This window comes from Emydura macquarii, unplaced genomic scaffold, assembly GCF_026122565.2.
Source record: "Emydura macquarii macquarii isolate MOO-44397 ecotype Brisbane River unplaced genomic scaffold, CSIRO-AGI_Emac_v2 contig_2171, whole genome shotgun sequence".
Classification (NCBI taxonomy): Eukaryota; Metazoa; Chordata; order Testudines; family Chelidae; genus Emydura; species Emydura macquarii.
Window position 1 is genome coordinate 877,633 of NW_027132308.1, and position 26,152 is coordinate 903,784.

Below are 26,152 nucleotides of genomic sequence, written 5' to 3' on the forward strand. Positions count from 1 at the left end.
ACAAGAATAAACACACAGATTGGATTTATGTGGCCCTTCGATATGAACAGATGTTCTATTCAACATCAAGGCATGATTAATTTAAAATAAACAGTTAAACAAAGGGCTACCACTTTCAACATGGGTATGTACTGTACATTTCCTTTATCCACTAAAGTTAGGAAGTGGTTATGCTTTTCTGTTGTTTTACAATCCTCAAATTGTCCTTGCAAAGTATTCTGCAAATGCTAGGTAACTACATATGGAGAAGGATGTAGGACACTGACATAAATAAAATCCAGAGGTATCAGTAAGATCGACTCATGTACCTTTTCCTACATATCTAGTGGTGCTCAGTAAAAGTTAGGTAAATGATTACATTATGTTGCTTACATTTGCATGTGCAAACAAAATATTTGGTTTACATTTTTTTAATCTGTCAGGATCACTAGGCTTTCAAAGCAGATGTTCTTAGGTTATAGGAAGAGGTTGTGGTTTTTTCCCTGCCTTTCAAGTCACAGTGTGTCAAAAAAGCAGCTGATGTGAGAAAGACTTGGGATAATAAGGGTGAAATAAGAGTAGTAAGAATGGCTACTACATGCCATTCATGACTGGGAAAGAGTAATGTATCCTCTTATCTTCATACCTAATACCTTCATCACCTTATTGTCTCAAAGTATTGCTTTTATTTTTCATTTTTAATAACCTTGTTAATTTTAAAACCTAATCAGATGGAAAACAAACAAGAATTCACGCTAGCCCCAATTCAGCAATGTACATAACATAAGGATCTATCTAATTTTAAATCAATGATATTACCCATGTTAAAGATAAATACATTGCCCAAGTCCCTTAGTGAACTGGGGCCTCGAATCACAATAGACATAAATACTGTACATTATTTTGTATACTAAAAACAGACAAAACAAACATACAATAAAATTACAAATGTGTAATATTGTTCTTGTGCTCTTATTTTTCACATCTTAAAAAAATTCACTTATTACAGAACATTGTATTCATATGAACATGTGTGTACACACACAAGTAATACTTTAGATACAGAGAACGTATTAAAGGGATGTGCGGTCTTTATATAAAAAATAATAAAAAAACAATAAAGAGGTTTAAAAAAGTAATAAGGAGAACATCAAGAGGCTGTGGAAGAACAAATAACATTGTCGCACTGATTGCTGGTTTTTGGAATATTATTAAAAGATTACAAGCTTAAGGCCCCCTTCTAAAAACAGTTACTACTGAATATCTCTCTTTAGTTCAGCTTGTAGCCCTACTAAAATCATTGAGACTATGCATGGTAGTACAGATGTGTGCAGTAGCAACTGTATACAAGATTGGGAACATCTTTAATTTTTTTAATCTCATTAAAGTGTTTTGTTTTATTTTAAGAGTAGCTTTTGGTTTGAAATTTGATTTGAACTTAATCAACAAAATACACTGAGTGAACAGAAAGAAAAATATATTTATGTTCAAGTACCAACATAGAGATTTAGAAACAGTACAATATGGGAATTCAAGATGCCTGGTTTACCTCCCTCTTACGTTGAGTGAATCTGAAATAATTCCACTGAAGTAAATGGAGTTACTTTGATGTAAAACCACTAAATGAGAGGCCCTTAGAAAGAACAAGTCACCCTTGAATAACCCCTTCCGGCTGACTCCTTAGTGGAAGGAATCTACCCACAGGAAGATGGGTCAGAAGTCCAATTCAAGCTCTAGGAGATAATGGAATAAAATGAGAAAACAGGGAGCTCATAGACAATATTCCTTCTTTCCCAGAAAGTTCTCCAAATGTTTAGGCATATTTAATGATTTCATAAATTGGAATGGAAAATTAAGCCTTTTTCTTCACGATCTTATACATTTGGGTTTGATCCTGTGTCCACTGCAGCCAGGGCAAAGCTCCTATTGACTTCATTATTGCAGATGCAGACCCCTTTAGAAGCAATGGTTTCAAAATAACACTTCTAAACCACTGTGAAAGTTGCATACGCCCCTGTGCATCTATATATTTATTAAATTTCCCTAGCCTGCAGGAAGGAAGGAAGTTGATTCCAATATTATTAATTTTTTTCCCTCCTGGAAATTTTTTCAGCTGATGTGCTGTTATTTTTTCCTTTTCCAGTACACATCTCCTAATGCAAACCACAATATCAATTTAACAGCAACAAGCTTTGGCCATATACAGAGTGACACATGCACCTTCAAAATTTAATTTCATATTTTTATTTGAAATTTATTATATGAAATTTAAAAGAAAAAGAAAAAAAGTGTCTTTCCTGAATATAGCAGCACTCGCAATGAACAGGAGAAATAATTTATTTGCAAAAGAAAAGGAGAATTGGCTTACTAGAAATTATATGAGATTTGCTATAGATAATTTATTTACCAGCTGCCAGGAACACTCATGTCAAATCTAGTTTTATATGTTAAAAGAAATTACTACCATTCAGAATTAGTTACAGTGAATTCAGGATTCACAGGGCATTCTCAATGATATCTGGAAAGTTCTTAAAATAATTAGATATTTGGTAAAAACAAATTAACTAAAGAGCAGTTAATCACAAAAACCTCCAAGACAGAGTACTTTTCAGTGAAGCAGAGAAATGTAAGTGTCTCTTGAAATTAACCCTGTATGCTAAAATCTCTTCAACAACATGGTAAGTGTTTGATGATGGGACTGTACAAACATACTTTCCACACTCTCCACTCTTATAAGCTTTCTGAACTGACTCATATTTTGAATGTTTGGAGACGGGGAAAAAATAGCACCAATATACCTGAAAAACTGAATATTGCAAATAAATATGAAAAAATATTCACACCAAATGTATACATCTCAGAAGACACAGCACCCCTACATAAAGTAATATGTAATACATATTGTAAATAAATAAATAAAATAATACAATATGAGGTCATAATTAAACTAAGTATCAGAGAGAAAATAGAGAGTAATTAGGAAAACGCTAGTCAGGTGCAACTGGTTATCATTTCCTATTATCCTAAAGGAGACACTGAAAAGGCAGCACATTTAATACATGAAAGAAAACGTTACCAATCAACATATTTAACCTGAGAAACAGACCTCTGCAAGACATTACTAAAACAAATGACAAGAGCCTTTGGTTCTTGTACATATAAAACATGTGTTTCATTTTGGGCTACATGCCCAGGTAGGTGGTAGGTAAGGTGTCATGGGAAACAAGTCTCAGGGGAAAAACAATTGAAGAGAGTCGGCAGTTTTTCAAAGACACATTATTAAGGACGCAAGAGCAAATTATTCCACTGCATAGGAAAGATAGGAAGTATGGCAAAAGATCACCCTGGCTTAACCAAGATATCTTCAATGATCTGAAACTCAAAAAAAGAGTCCTACAAAAAGTGGAAACTAATTTAAATTACAAAGGATGAATATAAACAAATTGCACAAGGACAAAATTAGAAAGACTAAGGCACAAAACGAGAGTAAACTAACTAGAGACAAAGAATAACAAGAAAATATTCTACAAATACATTAGAAGCAAGAAAACGACCAAGGAAAGGGTAGGCCCCCCATGAGGGGGGAAAAACAATAACAGAAAATGTGAAAATGGCTAAATGATATTTGTGTCAATTTTCACCAAAAAGTTTAGTAACAATTGGACATCTAATTTAATGAATGAGTGAAAATGAGGTAGGATCAGAGGCCACAATAGGGAAAGAACAAGTTAAAAATTACTTAGACAAGTTAAATGTCCTAGAATACTCAAAGACTGAGAAGATATCTGAGCCATTAGTGATTATCTTCAAAAAAGTCATGGAAGATGGGAGAGATTTCAGAGAACTGGAAAAGGGCAAATAGCCTATCTATTAAAAAAAATGGGAAATAAGAACAACCCAGGGAATTACAGACTAGTCAGTTTAACTTCAGTTCCCAGAAAGATAATGGAGCAAATAATTAAGCAATCAATTTGCAGACACCTAGAAGATAATAAGGTGATAAGTAACAGTCAGCATGGATTTGTCAAGAACAAACTGTGTCAAACCAACCTGGTGACAGTCTTCGATAGGCTAACAAACCTTGCGGACAGTGGATAAGTGGTAGATGTGGTACATCTTGACTTTAGTAAAGCGTTTGATATGGTCACATGACCATCTCATAAACAAACTAGGGAATTACAGCCTTGAAGCTACTATAGGATGGGTGCATAACTGGTTGGAAAACTGTTCCCCAAGAATAGTTATCAGCGGTTTACAATCAAGCTGGAAGGCATATCGAGTGGGGTCCACAGTGATCAGTTCTGAGTCATGTTCAGTTGAATCTCTTCAACAATGATTTAGATAACGGCACAGAGAGTACACTTATAAATCTGCAGACGATACCAAGTTGGAAGGGGTGGCAAGTGCTTTGGACGATAGGATTAAAATTCAAAATGATCTACACAAAGTGGAGATATGGTCTGAAGTAAACAGGGATAAAATTCAATAAGGACAAATGCAAAGTACCCCACTTAGGAAGGAACAATCAGTTGCACACATACAAAATGGGAAATGACTGCCTAGGAAAGAGTACTGTGAAAGGAATCTGGGGGGGTCACAGTGGACCACAAACTAAATACAAGCCAACAATGTACCAACACTGTTGCAAAAAAAAGCAAATATCATTCTAGGATGGATTAGCAGGAGTGTTGTGAACAATGCACGAGAAGTAATTCTTCTGCTCTTCTGCATTGATTAGGCCTCAACTGGATGATTGTGTTCACAAATCAATTGTGACCAGTTCTGGGCACCACATTTCAGGAAAGATATGGACAAATGGGAGAAAGTCCAAAGAACAGCAACAAAAATTATTAAAGGTCTAGAAAACGTGACCTATGAGGAAAGATTGAAAAAATTGGGTTTGTTTAATCTAGAGAAGACTGAGGGGGACATGGTAACAGTTTTCAAGTATATAAAATGTTGTTACAAGGAAGAGGGAGAAAAACTGTTCTCATAAACCTCTGAGGATAGGATAAAAGGCAATGGTTTTAAATTGCAGCAAGGGCAGTTTAGGTTGAACATTAGGGAAAACTTCCTAACTGTCAGGATAGTTAAGCATCGGAATAAATCCCTAGGTTGTGGAATCTCCATCATGGGAGCATCATGGGAGCATAAGAGCAGTTGGACAGACACCTGTCAGGGATGGTCTAGATAACGCTTGGTCCTGTCATAAGTGCAGGGGACTGCACTAGATGACCTCTTGACGTCCCTTCTGGTCTTACAGTTCTACGATTGCACTTTTGGATGCATTACTTCAGTTTTCTGGATTCCTGCAAAGCATGAAGCATTGATAGAGACATAAATGGACCACTGGGCTGTAGTGGCATGGTAATTTTTCCTCTTTGCCATGAAAAACTATGCTGAAAAATACCATCTTACGTGCTTCACATTTCCATTTATCTTCCTATAGTATTTTAAATAATTTTATGGCTCATGAAATGTTCCATGCAGACAGATTTATAGTTTGAAATACTCTATTTGCACAGCAAAATTGCTCACATTCTCCCAACAAAATGTTGTTCCAAAAGGTCTTCAGTCCCCATGCCCATCATAGGTAGTTGTGGAAATCTGCAAGTGGTGTGGACATCTTTGGCATTGCCTTGCACATGGGGATCCCTCAGTGGGTAAAGTTTCAGTAAAATACTTCTCTTTTTCAGAAAACAGGAAGATACTGAAAGGAGTGGAGAGAGGGCAAGTGAGAAGACAATAATTAACCAGCAGAAACCTTCAAGGAGCTGAGCCAAAGCCTTGTGAAACTAGTGAAAAGTCTGTCACTGATGTCACTGGACTTAGGATCAGGGGATGGGGATGGGAAGAAAGGAACTGATAACCCCTAAGAGTTCCTTTATCTGTCCTATAAATACCCATGCTTGCCATGGATGGTTGCTCACCTTTCTGCTGCTAAGGGTTAGGTGGGGTGTTTTTTGGCCATATGGACAACAGCACACTAGGAACTGGACTAACCACTGAGTGGTCAACAGAAGGCAAGTACTTTTGGTCACTGCAGATCGGGTGCAGGTTCAGATCACAGTAAAATGATTGCATCCTGTAAACAATCTGCTGAGTACATTGATTTCTGTTACTTTCTCTAACTGGACTGAAAAGTAAGTCAAAAGCATGATCACTGCCAAAATGTTTCATATTTACTTATTGTCCATGAACCACATACATTGTAGTTGGAGATTAAGGGCTCAATCCTGCATTGGGTTCTGTGTAGGCAGAACTCATTGTAGGATTAAAGCCACAATTCTTTAGCCACCGCAAATCAACAGAGAACCATGGAACTGATGAAATTTCTACCTATTATCAATATTATAACAAACCATGTATTTTAAAAGCAACCTCTCTATTTCAAAAAATAATCTAACTTTAAACCATAGTACTTTTTTTATTGCAATTTGGATTACAGTTAGGTATGTAACCATATTCCAAATATATGTAACTAGTCATCAATTTAAAACACAAACTTTATTCTGAAAATAAGAGCAGAAGAAATGCAGGAACTGCCCCAAAACAAACAAGAACATGGACCACTGTAGATACAAGAGTGTTTTAAAAAACTCTTGTGTAAAGTTTTAATCATGCAGGGAAATTATGAAGAAAGTGCAAATTCACAGACAGCTTTGCATAAGCAGATCAATATTTCACATTGGGAGGACTATGAATTTAAGTGTTCATATATACTCAAAGAAAACATAAGTGGGCCAGTGCTGTTTGACTGGGCAACACTAACTGAAACTAAGGATACTGATACTGTTTTAAATAAATTTAGTAAAATATCATCCAAGTCTTGATTTTTCCATGTCATTTGTTGAAATACCTCTTCTTCAACGTTTCAAGCAAAAGGCTTATTGAACACTATGTGAATTTAGTGAACTACACCAAAGAGAGCCAGTCACCATACGTGAAATTCATCTTAGCATAGAGTGCATTGTATGTACCCTGTGCCCTGGGATGAAGTTACCTTTATGAATTGTCCATTAGAATTACAACAGTAGCATAATCTGTATTGATTTCATACACCAATGAATTACAGTATGAACCCATGAAAGTAAACAGCTCCACCTCACAATGAAAAACGTCAAAACGTGATAAGAATTAAATAATGGTGTGATTTCAAATAGTATCTAAACTGCAGTCTATAAACCCATTATTTGTTATCCAAATTAAAATGTATCACAGTTTGATGCTATATCACATATAGCTTTTATATCATAAGAAATATCTAAAGACAGAAAAATTGGAAGAATGCTTTTAAATAAACTACAAATGGTTAGGGTCATAAGTACTTATTTTTCTAACCTAATGCATGCTTGTTGGTTTCATACCTGGTGCTATTTACCCGACAAAATATTTCAGTATATTTAGTCTGTGTAGTTATTATATGTACACTGTCGATATGTATGCACACAATATAAAACAATTTCTCATTTAAGTTAATGTCCTCACTATATGGACTGTATCACTGCAATACAATTGGAAGTGAAGCTTCCTACTAGCAATTTTTTTAAGAGTTCTGTAAAAACTAGCTCTGCAAAAGTTGCCTGATGGATAACTAAACTATTTGTGCAAACTAGTGCAGGCAGAGCTGGATAGTCAGTACTCCCTACCCCTTAAGTACTCATTTACATCCACTGACAATAGATCATGTATACACACACGTGAATGTAAGGAAAATGACATGCCCACAATCTATTATCCAGGTTTAAAGATTAAATCCACAAAAGGAAGGGAATTCAGAGTTGAATTATTGGGTAACGTTCATGCAGAAATCCAAGATCTGTGCATGATGTTATACTGCATAAATTTTCTTGATGAAATTCCATTAAATTAATAGAATGCACCAGAGATGAATTTGTGCTGTATGTGCTGCAATTATAAAATGGTGTAAGAAAAGTGCAAAGTAGAAGCATTTACTGTGTACTGTGCTGCCTTTAGGAGTTTAAGACAGACTCTTAAATTTACTTTAAATAAATTTTACTTTCTTCACTGTAATGCATATATATATATATATATATTTAAAATCTTAACATACATGTGATACAAACCATAAATCATTACCAATCCACTATTGACTCCATTACAGTCTCTCGTGTCAAGAGGGACTTAAATAATTTTTAAACATTTATCTGTTTTAAATGTCAATATTTTGGCTATTTTTTCTTCTAAATATCCAAACTAACAGATAAACTTTATCAACTGACAGAGAAAAAATAATTTTTATTTCAAAATACATTTTGATTTTAAAAGGGATCTCAAATTACAAACTTCAATTTTATTTACTTTCCTCATCTCTCCATCAAAAAAAATAAGTCAAATCCTAAAAATGAACAGACTCATTAGAAATATAGGTTTACAAAACTAAAAGAAGGAAAAACATTAAGAGCCTGAAGGCTAAGAGTTAGTGAAAAGTAGCTTTTATAGCCCACTTACTGAGCTAAAAGCAAGATTATAATGCAAAATGTTGACTTATCCCCAGCTGTTAGAGCAGCATTAAAAGTTACAACTATGCCACCATATAATAGAAGAATTATTTTATATATTTATTAAATGAAGTCTGACTGCCGTTTATATATTACGCTTCCTTTGTATAAAAAGTGAACCAAGCCACAAAGGCAGGTTTACACACTGACATTGTTTGTTTATTTATTTCCGTGCTCATCACAAGGCCATAAATTCACATGAAAGTAAAGATAATGTTAGCAGAGAATAATCCTTAATCCCTAACATCCTAGTACAAGCATGTTACTGTGGATTTACCTAGGAATAAATATCATAAGGCCTATTTTCAACAGTCCTAACACACAGTAAATATATAGTTTCTTTAATGTAGTATATTCACACAACCAGTGCGCATACACACATGCACACACACACACACAGAGTTGTAAAATACATACCCAAATACATACCGCATAAAGAAAATACAAATAAAAGAAGAAGAAAATGTGTGCACGATAGAAATAACAGTACAAATGCTTCACTTAAACATCACTACTTGGTTCACAAATAGTTACTTTATAAAATGTCTACCCTGCTACACTACATTTTCATTTGAAAAACTCTACGTGCAGCAGATAAAAAATTTGTCTAAAAGCATTCACTGTTAAATATGGCTTGTTGAATTATGCTCATGTTTAAATACAATGAAAGAATGTGATTCAATTAAGCTTTGACCTATTTTTATAATAAAAACTACAGTGAGAACATTTTCTCAAAAAATAATAAAAGAAAATGACATTCCAAGATGGTATTCAAACTCACTCACACACAAAGCTGAAAAGCAGATTTGCATCTTCTAAAAAATGCTTTAGAATTTGTACGTTTCCATTTAGTGTGGTAGAGCAGTAATCTTGTATCTAAGCATTGTCAGTCAGTGAAAAATTTATTTAACAATATGGAAAATCTAACTAGTATTTTAGGAAAATAGAAAATATATGGAGAAAAAATAAAATATCTACTCAGTGTGTAATGCTTATATGTAATACTATTTTAAGCAAAAAAGGGGAAGTTGGTGAAGGGAGAGAGAGAGAGAGAGAGAGAGAGAGTGAAAATATTGGGTTAAAAAAATACCCACCTCTAGCAGACAGCTTTTTGGTGTTGATAATTTTGGCAGCATACTCCTGTCCTGTAGGAATTTTCACACATCTCCTCACCACTGAAAATGCCCCCCTGAAAACCAATAACCAGACAAACATCAATCCAATGGGGCTGTAATACTGAATAAGGGTTCTAATAATTGGAGTGTTTTAACTGATTTGATTGCAACTCATATTGTCAATACAGGAGACAGGAAAATGAGCACAAAATGGCAATCACCACTCATTTTACAGACTTCAACAGTAAATTGGATTTAAAATACAAGTGAGCACGAGTCCCATAATTAAACAGCTTAAATATATGTACAGCAAATTATAAGGGATGGTATTTACACATCAGAAAAGTGCATTTTTACTGTTCCCTGACTCAAAACCCTCAAATGCTGTATGACTATGTTACAGGCAACGAAACTGTAAAGTGTGAAAAACAAAACAAAATCTGTACAAATTTCACCTCCAGCTCTGTCAACATGGCGATTATGTTTAATTAAATTTAAACACTAGGACCATCTGCGTGACTAGGAAGTAGTAGATCTTAATAAATACAGTCGTACACGGTGACTACTCCTTGCAGAAAAGGAGCATTTGAATTAGATTGCTGTTTACGACCTATTCTCCATGTTTTTAATACCAAATGGTATCCGCACAAGCCTTTTCAAGTCATTTACATAACGAACTGACACAGCAATGAATTCACAATTTAAACGAAAATCAAAGAGAAACTGGAGCCTGAGAATAGTTAATTTCAGGTATGAACAATACACAGCCCTCAAGCTTCTTTGGAAACAATGGATCTATGAACGTTTGGGTGTATTTCTGAGTGTCTAAAAACACCACACAGCTTTTCTGATCGTGGATATGAAAAATACAAAAGCACACTCTGCTCTGGGCAGAGCTTTCTCGTCTTCCTCGGGTTTCTCCTACACCCTGGCGAGAGTGGTGGCTATAAATCCTGGCGAGATTGATGGATACAGTGTGACATTAAGATCAAGAACAACAACAATCCCTCATAAAGAACAAGAGGACGGGAGGGGAAGGGGCAAGCTACATTCCCGCAGGGTCGCCCTTCCTCCCTAATAAAGGGCGGGAGGTCAAATATACTGTATACCCAGCTGAACTTTCTGCATCAATAAACGTGGCACCTAATTGTATCAAGTGCAGAACAGATACAGGTAGCTGTGCCTAAAAATATGCATTTATCATCTAGATACGTGCACGAAGCTGAATCCTCCCTCCCCCATGACAGCTCCAACTGCAGAGATCAGCAGTGCACTAAGTCTCCTGTGCAAAGGATCTGAAGCAGCAGCAGCCAGCCTGACCCCCTCCCCTTCCCTTTACCCCCAAACACAAGCCAGCTCTTTGCCCACCCTCGACCTGTCAAATCCCCCCCCCGGCAGAATGTGCAGCTGCCGGTCTCTTACTTTCCAAGCTCCTCGAAGAGCTGGTACTCGTCGGTGAACCTGGTGCAGGTAGCGGTTGAAGCCATCATGAGTCCGGGCTGCTCCCGCTGGTGGCGGTGCCTCGGAGGAAGGAGGCGAGCCGGGAGAGAAGACGTGCTCCTTCTCCTTCTCCTCGCTGGCTTCTTTACTTTCTTGCGGGCTGGTCGGGTGGGGAGCGGGGAGCTCCGCTGCTCTCTGCGAGCTGCCTTACCCTGCCCGGCCGCTCTTCCTTCTTGCAAATCTTCGCCTCTCTCCTCCGCCGCCGCCGCCCCCTTCTTTTTGTTTCGGTTCAAACCCGAATTGGCAGTGTGAACGGCGACAGCGAAAGGGAAACCAAAACCAGCTGGGACCGCGGGAAGGCGAGAGGCAGCGGCGGCAAAGCCAGCCGTGACAAATAATAATACAGCGGGGTGGGTGGAAGGGAGGACTCGAACCCGGCAGCAGCCCCAAGTCCACTCCGCCTCTGAGAGCAGCCGGGCTGTGGGGAGTTGTACGGCTCAGCCGGCCGCCGCTACCCACGCAGCAGCAGCGCAGAGCTGGAGCAGGCAAGGAGCAGTCCGGGTTGGAGAAGTAACCGGGGGGTCTTTCTCCTCCTGCGGCAGCCGAGCCGAGCCGAGCCGCCTCTTAGTCCCTTCTCTTCTCCGTCCCTCTCTCTCTGTTGCACAGCCCCCTCTAGCGGCGCTCAGACACGCAGGAGGGCGCCGCGGGAAAGCGGACGCTAGGGGTGGTTTGCAGAGACAGAAGGCAGTCTAGTCTGTCTGTCTGTCTGTCTGTGACGCCGGCCGCCTCCTTGCTTTCACGCAACGCAAACGAGCGGGCAGCGGTTACCGGCGCCTCAGTCCTTCCCCGCCTCGGTTTTTTGTTTTTTATTTAATTTTATTTTTTTGCAAAGCTCTCTCCCACCATGGAGCCGGGAACGTTTTGTGCTGTGAATTTCTCATTGAAACAGCAAAGCCCCACCCGAGCCCCTAGGCAGAGGCTGCCGTGAGCCTAACGCCCTATCAAGAGCGAGGAGGGGGGGGGGGCGGAGTGGAGTAAGGCGTTGTGCCTTGTGTGCCAGGAGTCCGTCCCCTCCACCCGCCGAACAATTGCTACATTGGCTGCCCAGCCCCATCCAGCAAAGAGAGGGAGACACGCGGGTTTGTTCCACATCTCGGGGACGTTCTGCCTGACCCCCACCTACTACGGGGTGGGGGGAGCAAGGGCGCGCAAGTCCCCACCAGCCGCCCTTGTTGCCTTCCATTCTGTTGCGTCATCATGATTGACACACTCTAAGGGTGCGTTCCATCCAAGCAGCCTCCTTCGAGCTGCGGGGGCAGCCATTGCCAAGCGGCGTGTAGTAGCTTCTCGCGAGATTTCTCCTCTGCTTAGGTTGGGCTGGGGAAGGTAGGGAGCGAGTGAGGGTGGAGTCAACCTCTACCTAGTCTCCAGGCGCGGGCAGAGAGCGTGCAAGTCGGGAACTTGCGGATTTTAGCGCCGCGCGGGGAGTCAGCTGCTTGCAGTGGGTGTGTGTAGCTGTATAAGGCGTGGCTCCTCTGTGTACCTGTACGGAGAGTGTCTAGGTGCAGGGGAGGCCAGGGATTCACATACAGAGAGTGTGCTTTGCACATAGACACAAAGCACCTACCCACCCCCCATGTGCTTTAGTAGCCTACAAAATCTAAGGGACGTTTCTTTGTAGTTTTTCCAGCTGCTCTCCCACCACAGGAGAGGAACCTGTAGGTTCCTTGATTGATTTAATTTTTATTTTATTTCTTTGAAAATTTCAGCCAAAACAGTTCAGCCAATTTCTGAGCAAGAGGCTAGGGAAAAATAGGTTCTTTGCCCACATTACAAAATTTTGCTGACCTTTTCTTTAAACAGCGATAGTGCCCTTGTGCTTTGGTGCAGGGACTTGACACCTGGCACTAAGGTGGCCTTTGTGTCAAGGATATGGCTTTTGCCATCCCGGTGACAATCTGCCTAATTCGGCCAGCTGCAGTTTGTGCATGGTCAAATTATAGCAGCAAAAATCTCTGAAGATTCCCTCATTCAGCTTGCCCCAACCCTGTCTAGCTGCATGTGCTGACCAGACTATGCATGAGTTATCTCCACAGAGTGACTAAGCATGCTCCATCGGTTCACAGTTCCTATGTGTAGCAGGACTGCACATGTATATGTTAAAAAAACATCATTCAGGTTACGAAGTTAAGCATTCAAAGGAAATGTCAGAATTAAGGCTGATTTTGTTATGTGCTTGAATAGGGCACAGAAAAATGGGGTAGTGGTCAAAGACTAGCATCCTGGTCTATGTTTGGAGTTCCTAGGCACTGCTTCAGTACAAATAATAATACAATAGAGATCTAATTAATGATTGGTATTAATAGAGACATAGTTATTGGGGTAACTGGGTGAAATGTAATGGCATGTGATATACAGGAGGTTAAACTAAATGATCTAAGTCCCTTAAACCCTCTGAATCTCCTTGCCCTCTCACGGTCATTAAAAGTACCAGAATGCTAACCCCTGTGTCCTGGCCAAATATCAAGTTCTTTATCTTACTGAGACTGCGGTAAGAGGAGCTCCTTTAATCAGATGCAGATTTTCTTTCACTGTCATGTCTCAATCTGTGTAGTACTTCTGTTAATTAGTTCATTGGGTGACATGCCCCCATCCCAGAGACAACTATGTCTCGTTGCTGGGTTAGAGATCCCTGTAAATGTAGGGCTTGTAATGCACACCACAAGTGTGTCAGTTTAGTCTGCACTGGCTGGCCCATGTGTCTCTGCTGGCATGCACCAAAGATTTCCTAGTGCATGTTAAGATAATACTTTTTGAAATGGGATGACAAACTCTCACATCAGAAGTCATTTCACCTTTCTCAGTTCTTTTCCATGTGCCTAAGAGCAATGGTGTAATAATCAACCAGTTAAATTAATATCTACACAGTGCTTAAAACAGGTAGATCACTTTTTAAATTCTCATTATAAATTCACATTAGATATTTACAGTAAAATTCAATTTGCACATTGAGGCCAAAACATTTCATGTAGGATGTCTAAAAGTTAACCACCTAAATCTACATCTTGGCACCTAAATAAGAGTTTACAAAGTATGTGATAAGTACCCAAATCTCCCAATGACTTTAGGCAGCCAAGTTACAAAATTAGGGTGTACAACCCTGAACTATTACACAGTTCATCGTGGAAGAGAGTTAAGAATGTAGTAACTTTTGTCTGTAGTGATGCAAAGAATCCCTCTTTGAAAGCAAGTTTCCATAGAATGAAATGCATGTTAGGCAGAGATGCAGACCTCCCTGACTCACTCTTGCATAGCACAAAGAAAGGGGGTGTGGCCTTTGGAAACAAAGTCATGACCAGGTACAAAATATTTACACCATATGTTCCTCCCTAACAGTGCGTGTACAGCAAAGAGTGTACAGCAAAGAGAGGATGCATCAACACAGACAACAGCACTCACCACAAAGGCAGGAAAGAAACTATAGGCATATAGATGAGTAGATGGTGCAGAAAAAAAGCAAGCACCCTACTTGCTAGCCCAACATCCTCTAGCTGTAAAGTAGTATGCAGGTTGTGCATAAATGTACATACATTTCCATAACTAAGGTACAATACATCAGCTTTAAAACCCCAGTGTATCTTGATAACTGCATGCTCTTTTAAGGCTGTGTTTGGTTGGTGTCATGTTTATATATTCAAAAAATAAACAATTCCCATGTTATGTTTCCAATACTGTTCTTGTTTTCATGGTGATATATTCTAAAAATAAATATTGGGGAGGCGGGGGTACTTATTAGTATATTCCTGTGGGAACTCTGCACCAAAATATTAAAAATTCTGCACACAACATTTTAAAATTCTGCAAAATTCTTCATACTTTATTTATCAAAATAACACAACATAATCTAACCAGTTTCAATTATTTTGGTATTTTATTTCAAAATATCTGTCAGCAAGTACGTCTGTAACAATACAGATAACAAAAAAGATTAGGGAAATGTTTTTTGACAAATAGATTCCTTACTATGGAAAATTAATACAGAACTTTGAGTAATAATTCATTTAAACTACATATAGAAACTTATGTCCCACACCCTCAGAAGCAGTGCAAAGGCTTGGGGGAGTCGGGTAATGGAGGAGCTGAGGAAGAGGGAAATAATTGCTGGGAAGGAGCATGGGAGTGAACCTGGAAGGTTAGTGGGTCACGGTGGGAGAAGTATGGAACAATTTTTTTGCAGCGGGAGGGAATTGTTAGGGAACTTCCCCCATGCAAACCCTGACTGGCCCCTAGCCTCTCCCATTCAGTCAGGCACATCTGCCCCTGTCCCAGTGTGTCCCTGCACCACCACTCAGCTATCCCTACTTCTTCATCCTTATGTGGCCCTGCACCCCCATTCCCATTCTCCCCCAGTTCAATGTGGTCACCCCATTAGCTACTGTGTCCCCACCTGTCTGTCTCCCCACTATCCCTTATGAACCCCAGTCTGTGTGATCCCCCCAGCAGCCCTGTGTGCCCTGCTCTGTCCGCCCCCTTCATATCCCATGCCCCTTCACCTGATCATGTGGGCAGGCCACTGTAGGGAAGGCCACCTCCGCCCCCTCTTCTGCATCTGGCTGCTCCAGCCTGTGAGCAGGTTGCCCTCTCTTCTGGAGACATAGCCCCTGGTGGGCAAAAATATAATTGCAGCTTCCCTTCAACTTCGGGTCAGGTCTGCAGAGGGAAGAAAATCTGCAGGGGACATTAATTCTGCACTTGTGCAGTGGCACATAATTCCCTCAGGAGTAATTAATAGTACTCCATGGTTGTCATTTAATTAATACAAAATGTCAAAAGGAAATGAAGAAAGTGAAGTCATTTTCATCAGCTCTGTACTGGTGCTCATATGGTTATGACATCATATGGCCGCACACTGGAAAGTCAAGGATCCAAAAAACATTCCTTCCCCATTCCCCCTCCTCTCGTGGAACAATCGGAATAAAATCCAAAAGTCAGTCCAAACATTTTTCATAGGAAGTGTCAAACTGGAATTGGAGAAACCTGAGAATATGGGCATTTGGAAAAGAGAAATATTTACTTAAATTTCTGAATTGTGAGAAAAGCTAGGGAATCTGGATTCAGAAAATTATATTATGAAAGAAATCAGGAAGATAGAAGACAACTTTGAAACATCTTAGAGGTTGGGATATTTCTTAAAACACACTATTCACTCCGGATGTGGAAAGTGGGACACTTCCATGGATGGGAAGCATACTTCCTATCTGACACTTAAGTCTCACAGAAGCCCTCAAAGTTGGGTCTGAGTAATCCAGAGCAGCAAAAAAAGGCAGCCAAGGATCTGGCCCACTAAATTCACTTTTGAAAAAAATGACTAATTGTACAGGCTGCTTCTAAAGCTACAGAAACAAATCTTTGATTTGTGGGTCTTATATGGGATGAAGAAAGTCAGATACAAATAGGGAAGAAAAAGGCTTTAAAAAAACCAACCTTGAAATGTGTTTCCCTCCTCACAGAAAGATTCAAAAGAGGATTGTATATGGATAAAATATATGAGAAACTGGATAGCTGGTTCCTCTAAAGAGTCTGTAATTTAACAAAATCTTGCAATTCAATGGACTGAATTTAACTGTAAACTGTGATAAAGGCACTCACCTTGGCAAAGGAAGTGGCATTTATTTTAAAGTTCAAAGGACTATTCAGTGAGCTCATTGGCTATATAGTTTTATTTTTAGACAGCCAGAGTGAGGTTCTCTTTTTATTTCTGATACTTGCAAACATAGACTTTCAATTTGCCAGAGTTGTGAAAGAATTATTGAGCTTTTAAAAGGTCATTTGTGTAGACTTCTCATTATGAGCACAGGTAAGAATATTGTATATATATAGCTCAACAAATTCAGCAACCAATTTTGAACAAAGGTCTAGACATAAAATGGCCTGGGAAATTGAGCAGTCTTTGGTGTTAGATATATATTTATTTTTATAACCAGATGGTCTTTAACTGCAATACTTAGTCATCTCCAAGGCCTCATGTTCTCTTGTGGCAAAATCCACAAGCACCTCAGGGCAGCAGACTGGAAATTCTAAAGTAGCTTGAAATGTGTTACTGAATTAAATATGAAAATGAACATTCAATCAATAAAATATTCCTTGTGTTATTCATTTAGGGTTTGATCCAAAGCCCACTGAATTAAAAGATTCCCACTGACTTAATAGATTTTAGGCCTTATACTATTAAATTCAGTTTATTGTAGTCTGTTCCTAAGTTTTCCAGTGTTCTTCAAATGTTTGAACTGATAATGCATGGCTACATTACAGAAGTTGTCAGTAGGGTAACTGGAGATATTGGCTGCTGGGGTTTTGGGATTTTGAGATAAAAACATTAGCTGAACATTTCTATTAAAATGATCATCAGTGAAATAGCAGCATTGTCATTTAAAGTGTTGCCATTAGGTTTCAGAGTTAACATCATGTTTGAATGAATGAGTGCAGTGTTTCTCTCTTAGAATGATGAAGGAAGACATCACTGATTGGTTTATATTCTGTCCTGTTCAGAAAGTTCTCTTGGAAGCCCTCTGGTCTAAAAAAAAAAAAGCTGAATGAAAAGGTTAGAGGAGAGAGATGAGATTGGGGCTGAAAAGGAAGAAAGGGTAGAGAGTGAATGGAAAGGGAAGAGTAGAGAAAGCAAGCACATTATGTGAGAAGTAAGGGGGAAGAGGAAACTAATTTGATTTTAGATGGATAGGGAAAAGAGGAGATAGACTGGATGCTGCAGCCTGCAGGGGAAGGAGAGATTAGACTGGAGGGCATCCGAGCAAGTAAATGTATCTGGAGAGAGAATTAATGGGTTTTTGCTAAAGAATGGAGAATTTGAGAGAAACATAATGAATGAAGAGGACAGAAGATAGGAGAGAATGTGTTTTTAGAAAAGGAAAAGTTTTGATACTGAAGAGTGGGGAGAGAGAAAAAGATTGGGGGTAAGAAGTAAGATTAAAAAGCTTGAAAATGATGGAGTGTGGCTATGGGAAGAAGTGTAAATGAAGGAAGCAGGGAGAGAGTGCTGGGTGTAAGAAAAACGGAGGAAGAGATGGAATAAACAAGAGGAAAGGAGGGAGGGAACACAGCAAAAATCATGGATGAAAAGACAAAAAATATACAACAAAAGGAAGGAAGAGCTGAAGTGGAGGACAGGAAAGAGAAGGAAGAACAAAAGCAAGGGAGCTACATGGCAATAAATTATATTTTTAGACATTTATATAATAGAAAGCTGAATACCAAAATATTGCAATAAAATTAATTTCAATAGTGATGCATTGCATTGCTACATATATCCTGGATACACAGAACACAGATATAAAGGCATATGTATGTTTATATAAAGATATATTGACATGCATTTTATTGAAACATTTTGGCATTCCATTTTCTATTATAGACAGTGTTCCCACTCATTGTGAGGAGAATGCACTGTATGTGTGCATGGGGGGAAGGAGGGCTTCTCCCCTTTCACCCTCAATCTTATATATCAAGCCATCCCTGCTTGAGATGCCTTTTATCCTTGGCTTATTGAAGACACTTCTGAGGAGCAATATTTTGGAGCTTGATTCATTTCCACTAGAGCAGAGAGGTACAATTCCCCTATGAGGGAGGGAAAGCAGGCAGTCAATGCCCTAACACTCTTTGCCGTCCCTCAGGAGCTCTGCTGGAAAAGTGCAACTTAAAGCTATGATTGGCGTGCTATAATACCCTTAAGAAGAGTGCCATAATAGCCCTCAGCCACTCTCTCTCACCAGTGCTCCCCACTTACTGGGCTTTGCTAGCTGTGTGCAGCCTCCATCCCCAAAGATGCTTCACATGAACTGTAGTAGCCAACATCTTTCTGGATTATAGCCATGGGCAACTGAAATGCATGGACTTGTACTACATGACACATTTTTAAAGGAGAATTCTCAGAGAGGGTACCCCCGGTCCCTGTGTAAATTCCTTGATTCAGCAATGGAGTAGAAGGTGAAAGGGAAGAATGGAAAGAGGGCAAAGAAAGTAGAAGGTGTAGTTTTATGCATTTAATGCTGAGGATAAATAATGCAACTCTTAACAATGCCCCAAATACAGCAATTTGGACTTCAGCAGTAAAATTAGTGACTACCACTGCTCTAGGCCATGCCACCTTTTGAACACAGAGATATTTATCAAAAAATGGATGCAAAGCACTGCAGCAGCACTATTGTAAGCTGTTGTGTGTTGGAACATTACCGTAGCATATCTTTCATAAAAAAAAGCAGTTTTCTTTTTTCCCCTCCCTCAGCTTAAGCCAGTGAAGGGCTGGATCACTGTAGGTTCAGCCACCATCACCCACCTTTAACTATAGGTGAATCACACCTCTTAGGTGAGTAAAAACCTGCCTACTAAAGTAAATGGGAATCTTTCTATCAACGGGTGAGTACTGGAGAAAGTCGTAAACCTGGTGAGGAGAACAGTTTGGGCATTCCCAGTTGCAAATGTTCTTAACCTGCTAGACTGGATGGCAGTCCAACAGGAGGGCTATTGCCAGAAGCTGGAGTCTGTTGTGTGGGATTTCTCCTGAATTGCACATAGGCTCCAGGCAGTCAAGCCAGAAAAGCATTCAGAGATTGAACTGCATAACCCTGGCTACATCATAAGCTGCTTGTATATGTTTATTATGTATACTATCCAATAGCTGATATCTAGGCTGAATCTAATCACACCCAGACACTCACTGAAATAATTTCAATAACTATGTTTTGGAATATATATCTTATATTTAAGAGGTGCAGTGGAGAGAAGGTACAAGTAGGAGGGAGGAATAAAATGAGAAAAAAATTACATCTTTCAATCATACCTTTAATTTTTAGTCATGAAATTAATATTAAATGGTTCCAAGATGCCACTAGAAGCTGGATGTCAAGACTAATCATCTGGCTATCATTATAGTTTATATTTACTGTAATAACTTTCAGACTTCCCTTGTTCAGCATTTCCAACATCAATAAAACAATGCTCTGGTTTGAAATATATATGTGACAAATATAGGCATGTCTGTTACAAATTTATCTGAAACTCAGACACACTCAGACCATCAAATTCCTCCCCATTCTCCCTTAAGGAAGAGCAAAAGAGAACTCTACTGCATAGAAGAATCAAATCTAGATAAAATTATACAATTTACCAGATGGACAAAGTGACTCCAAGTGAAGGAAAAGAAGATTAAACAGCACATCTCACCTAAACAGACATTAAAAAAAACCCAATGGGCCAAAACACCCATGTAAAACTAGCCATGTAACCCTGTCCGTACAATGAAATTCTGGATTATAGCCAGACCTATTGCTGACAATGCCTGTTGTTTCATGTGCACTATCCAATAAACCACTTCAGCCAGCATTCAGGGGAACCAGTGGTGACAATTATTAAGGTGTCAGTTTCTAGGTGAGACAAGATTTTAGGGTCATCTCTAACTAATGTGTGGGGTTGTACTAAACAGCAGGTCCCCAAGGCTTGAGCTGATAGCACAGCAGTTTTGGAAGTGCTATTTCAAAGAGAGGAAGGTAAATGGCGTGAATCTGCAAAGATGGGAAGGACATCCTGATTAGTGATGCTTCTAGCAGCTGTAGTGGGGTTGGCAGATCTAGGGGAGGAGCTAAAGCCACGTGCTGACCATGCACAGTGGAGGGACAGCATGCTGGCTGGCAGAGAGGAAGAAGGGAACAGTAGAACTTGGGCAGTTGTGGCACTTAATGTGGACACTAAAAGAAGCAACAGGGTTGGAAGGGAAGAAATGCAGAGCTCACTCTGTGAAAAGAAAAGGTTGCAGTGCATTACAGCCCTCTGAGCTGTTCTCAATGTAACATATCAGGGTTGGATCAGGACTGAAGGGTTAAGAATTTACATTAGGTCCCATAGGACTCATTGGGTCATCCTGGCTTTAGTAACGTGTGCCTCCTAAACTATCCATTTAGAAGAGGTTTGACCAATATATCAGCCTACTTTTTACTGCAGGTAGAGATGAGGGACTAGGGAGTTTAGTGTGAATAGGGATGTAAAAGACGAATGTACAGAGAGGCAGAGGTGCAAACAGAAACACACAAAGGTATAGAAATCCTCTGATTAAAGAAGACTCCTTAGGTACACAGATCTAAGAATGAATCTAATCCCAAAACCACTTTGAAAACCCACCCCATAGAGATATTTGATGCTAACTTTGGCAGTATGTATATACCTAGCCATGCCAATAAGCAAATGAAACTGACATTATCTAAAATCAGACCCTCCACTGGTGTAAATCAGTATAACTCTAGCTGAGGATTGGGCCCTAGGTTTGTAGCTCTTTTGCTGTTAAGTAAAATAAGAGCTATTTAATAATACTGGGTCAGATCCTCAGTATCGTAAATTGATTGACTTCAATACACTAGCTGAAGATCTAGCTCTAATATTTTGAAGTGGAAATTCTTTTTAGGTGCAAAAGGAATAATAATACTAATAAAGTGACAGGCTTTGAGGAGATGTGGAATGTCTTCCTACTAGAGAAATGATAATATGTTAAAAGGACCTTCACAGATTCCATAATTACCCATTTTGGGCTGAGGGAGTATATTCAGATTATCTGGAAGCAAAGTGACACAGTGTTTTACAGTCAATGAGTCAATACCTAAAATAGTAAGTTAGTGTTTGGACACTTCCCCTCCTGTTATGTCATCCAGTGGTAATAGGAAAAACAGGATCATTATGTTTCTTCATGAATGGTGCCTATCTCTCAGTTTCTGTATTATAACCACTTTGTATCTTCAACGTTTATCTGAAGAATTTCCAAAAGAGTGTAAATCTGACTTATTTCTGCTGCTGCTTTGTTGTAGTTTGTGTTGTTTTTCCTGGTTGACCTTCCAAATCCACCTTATTGTTATTGTTGTATTTAAGGAACTGGGTATCTTATGGAACAATGGAGTACAGAGCCTTTCTCCTCTAGGTTACTCTTCAGTTATGGCTCATGTTGGTTGTGGGCTGAGCTCAGTTCCTAGAAGACATGTGTCTATGTCATAAAGAAACTCCATCACAGTTGGAACTAAATGGCACTTTTGTTGGCAGCCTGTGTAGAGAGGCCAAGAATCAATGGACATAATGACAGATATACCACTCTTCCCTAGCGTTAGCCTCTACAGGTCAAGGTTATGTGTACTCGTTTTACAGTCTGACAAGCTCAAAAGCTATCCAATGAGCAGAGTTTCTGAGGCATCAGGATGAAAGCGCCCCCAGCCAGAGAGAGCATATTTTTTTTATTTCAAAGGTTCTCATGGTTGCCAGGATTAGTTACCCCATTTCAGAGAGAAAGCATCCATTTAATACCAATTTGGGCATGCTTTTCCTTTCTGTGTTGGCAGAGTTTGCCATTCCTGGCTTTTCAGATTCTAGGAAAGGAAAATGTTGCAAACACCTTTTGAAAACACTACAATTTACAAGAGGAAGAATCTTTAAATCAGGCTGTTATTTATGAAAAACATGGCACCATTCTATTTTGAACCTGTTTGCTCCAAAAGAGAATATACAAGATTAAAGGCGCTTCTCATCTTTAGATCACCTTCAGGCACTGATCTTCTTTCCTTCTTGGAACTTTCAAGATCTGATTACTGGGTTTGCATACTTTTAACTTTGAGCAACAGTCATTACTTTGGCAATCAAAGACAGAAGAAGCCTGTTGAATTAAACTCACAGCTCCTTAATAGTGTGCAAGCTTTGGTTCAAGTGAACAATTTTCTATCATGATAAAATACAAAGTAATTCATACTCCAAGAACGGATAGAAGTATTGAATATTTCATACCTAATGTACATTATGCATGTGACAGCAATTATGCATTTTATCTATAAATATGGAAACCTTACAATGACAGAGTTAATCATAATTCTTGTTAGTCTGTTGTTTTGTTTGGATTTTTTTTTCTAAATTGCATTTGGCTGCTCTTCATAGAACTAAATGTTGGCATATATATGTACCAAATAGTATGATGCCAACTACCGGCTTCACTACAGCAAAGCTTTTTCTTTGCTTTTCATCAGCAGGACTTGCTTTGATTCATCCTGTTTTTACCTTCACTTGGCAGCAATCCCAGTGAGGAGCAGCCCATACTCCAAGTATGCTGGGATCTGGAACTATGCTGCCCAATACTCAGGATTGTATTTTCAAGTTGACACAAGTACTGAGAATGGCAATCCAGTCTGCTGACTACAGCCCAGTAAATCATGGTAGTTCAGACTAGTGGTGAATTTGCTTTCAATTCTCAAAATGACCCTTGCAAAGATAGAATGCAAGTGGAAAAGATGTTTCCTCAATGAGATCCTGATGAAAAAGATGCTTTTCAGTGTTTTCATTGAACTAATCCATATCTGACTGCTTTTGCATTTATGATTACTCCTTTTCAGATTACGTACCCAAAAAGGAGAAAAGAGTAACAAAATAAACCTCTGTTAAGAACTCATCTATCACAGCTTCAGTCAGCCCTGAAGTCATCACCTTGCCAATGTCTCCTTCCCCATTTATAAAATCCCAGGATCCATCCAGCCAAATTCAAATTCCTTAAAACTGTGCTCACAAAATATAAATGTGATGTCACAAACAGATAATTGTGCATTCAGCTTACACGGTTAGAATGTGCAAATGCTTTATTTTTGAAAAACTTGCCCACAGATGTAGTTTGGATCTTTCCAATCCCTTGGAAATTTTGAACACTGCTGTCAGACCCTCATAGGCAGGGTGTTAGTGGATTTATACACTGACCTGAGACCAAGAATATAAACTATAACAGTGATTGATAACAATACTTTGGGAAAATTATATATATTGCTCACCAAGAAGCTTTATCCTTCAAAGATCAGTATTTTCACCTCCTGAGGCACTGAAGCTGACCACCTGCAACAATCTGGTCAATTGTCCTTATAGCTGGAATGGCCATGAGTTTCTCTGCCACTCAGGTGAAAATGACCATGACACCTTGCAAAATGGTCTTTCAGTATCCTGTGTATTGGTGGCAAATGTAAAATTGGTGTGTGGAACATTCAAACATTGTCTGAAACAGCTAAACCCATTTTCCTCGAAAAGCAGGTGATATTCAAAGCTGAACCAAGTAACCACCTCCATCCGCACTGCTTTGGTTTTGGCAGCTTTCTCAGTATGGTTGTATTTTTGGAAGAGCAACGGATTCTGAAGCATGTGTACCAATGGATGATGCTAGACAGCTGGTGATCCCATGGGTCAGGGGTCCCCAGACTACAGCCTGCGGGCCACATCCAGCCTGCCGACACATTTTGACCAGCCCACTCCCCCCTCCCAGACCTACCCTCTTCCCACATTGGTCCAGTGTGCCACTCCCGGCCCCAAGCAGCGCCGCACAGCAGCCGCTCCCACCTCTCGGCCCTGCCCGTTCCGTCCCACACATGACGTGAGTCCAGCCACTCCAGGGCACCAGAAGAGGAAGTCTGAGGGATGTGGCCCTCGCAGGTGAAAGTTTGGGGATCCCTGCCATGGGTGCTAAAACTTTGGTGGCACAATAAGATTGCCAATGATGGAAGGAAACTGAACATCCAGCCATATATACCTTAAGGACATAGTCAGAAATCGATTCGGGTGGCACTCAGTCTGCAAGGAGGCCACATCTCTTTAGGATTTGCCATGATTATGATGAAGCAGCTTTGGATTGTCAAATCATTGATAAAAAAAGAGTAAAATCCTGAGTGTTCTAAAGGGGACAAGACCAGCAATATTTAGAGAGAGCCCTTTATATCAAGATGTAAGGGACAGTGTTAATGACTGCTGTAAAATGGGTTGATGGCAAAACCCCTAAAGGTCTAGGAGATGGACACATATTGATAAAGGGCATAGTGGGGGGGAAATGGGTTATTTCAGGGAATAAAGTAATGTGAATCCAGACATAAGTAAGACAAATAGAGATATGCTTAAACTGTATGTGTATGTACTGCAGTATTTATGCTGAGGTTGATCCTGCTTTGAGCAGGGGGGTTGGACTAGATGACCTCCTGAGGTCCCTTCCAACTCTAATATTCTATGATTCTATGATTCTATGTGTAAGTGGTGCCTATGAACTTGAAGAGTTGTCATCGATTACCAGTATAGACTCAAACTAATAGAAGAATATGGTCCAGAGACTGGGAACAAGCCCCTAGGATGGCATGGAGAAAACATTACAAACTTACCTTTGTGGAGCTCTGCATCAAGGGTGGATGGGCTGGGTCACAGACTAGGGTTGTATACTTAAGGACAGTCCATTTTAAGCCTAGATGCTACCACTGTGCAAATATTAAATAAAATAATAATAATAATAATAATTTGAGAGGCCACACCCACACACATATACAAAGTTTCACTTCCATACTAGTGACATCATATCACAAAACAGCAACTACAGTATTGCAACACAAAGAAATAGGCAGTGCTATCATTGGAAATATATATTCAAGAGCATGCTCAAAGAAACACTACAAAAGTATAACACATAGGACTGGGTAACTGGCTGATACTCTGTTCTGGGGGCTAGATTCTAATCTCATTTAGACCAAGATAAATCTAGAATAGTATCACTGAAGTTAATACTCTGGATTTACAAGGATGTAACTGAGACCAGAATCTGGTTCTTGATGAATTCATGGGTCCTATTTGGATGATATCTGGACCACCCAAATTCCTGTTTGGATATTTTGCCTTGTGCTTTCCAACAGTCACCAAGACTTAGGGTATGTCTACACTGCACACTAAGCTCAGGCTCTGGCTCAGGTTTGAGCTCAAGTTCGCCTTCCATCCTAGGGTGACCAGATAGCAAGTGTGAAAAACCAGGACAGAGGGTGGGGGGTAATAGGCGCCTATATAAGACAAAGCCCCAACTATCGGGATAGTCCCTATAAAATCGGGACATCTGGTCACCCTATCCCATCCACACACAAATCAGTCTGAGTCAGATCATCAAGTGCTTCAGGACACAGGTTCTAGGACCCTTCTAGGAGGGTGGGGTCAGAGCCTGAATCCCATTATGACACAGGGTCCAAGCACTGTCATTTTGCAGTGTATATGCAGGGCCAGTCA

The 26,152-nt window shown here is 39.6% G+C and overlaps 1 protein-coding gene across 13 annotated transcripts in view; it reads right to left on the reverse strand.

The window, feature by feature from the left end:
- CAMK2D (calcium/calmodulin dependent protein kinase II delta) overlaps positions 1–11,232 on the reverse strand; it is a 251,327-nt gene extending 240,095 nt beyond the window's left edge. For all 13 annotated transcript variants that reach the window (XM_067558664.1, XM_067558663.1, XM_067558659.1 and 10 more), the window contains exons 1-2: positions 11,039–11,232; positions 9,596–9,690 (exon numbers count right to left, since the gene is read on the reverse strand). In XM_067558664.1, the coding sequence (XP_067414765.1) occupies positions 9,596–9,690; positions 11,039–11,106 (163 nt within the window). In that variant the 5' untranslated portion in view covers positions 11,107–11,232. The remainder of the gene's footprint in view (positions 1–9,595; positions 9,691–11,038) is intronic.
- Between the last annotated feature and the right edge of the window lie 14,920 nt (positions 11,233–26,152).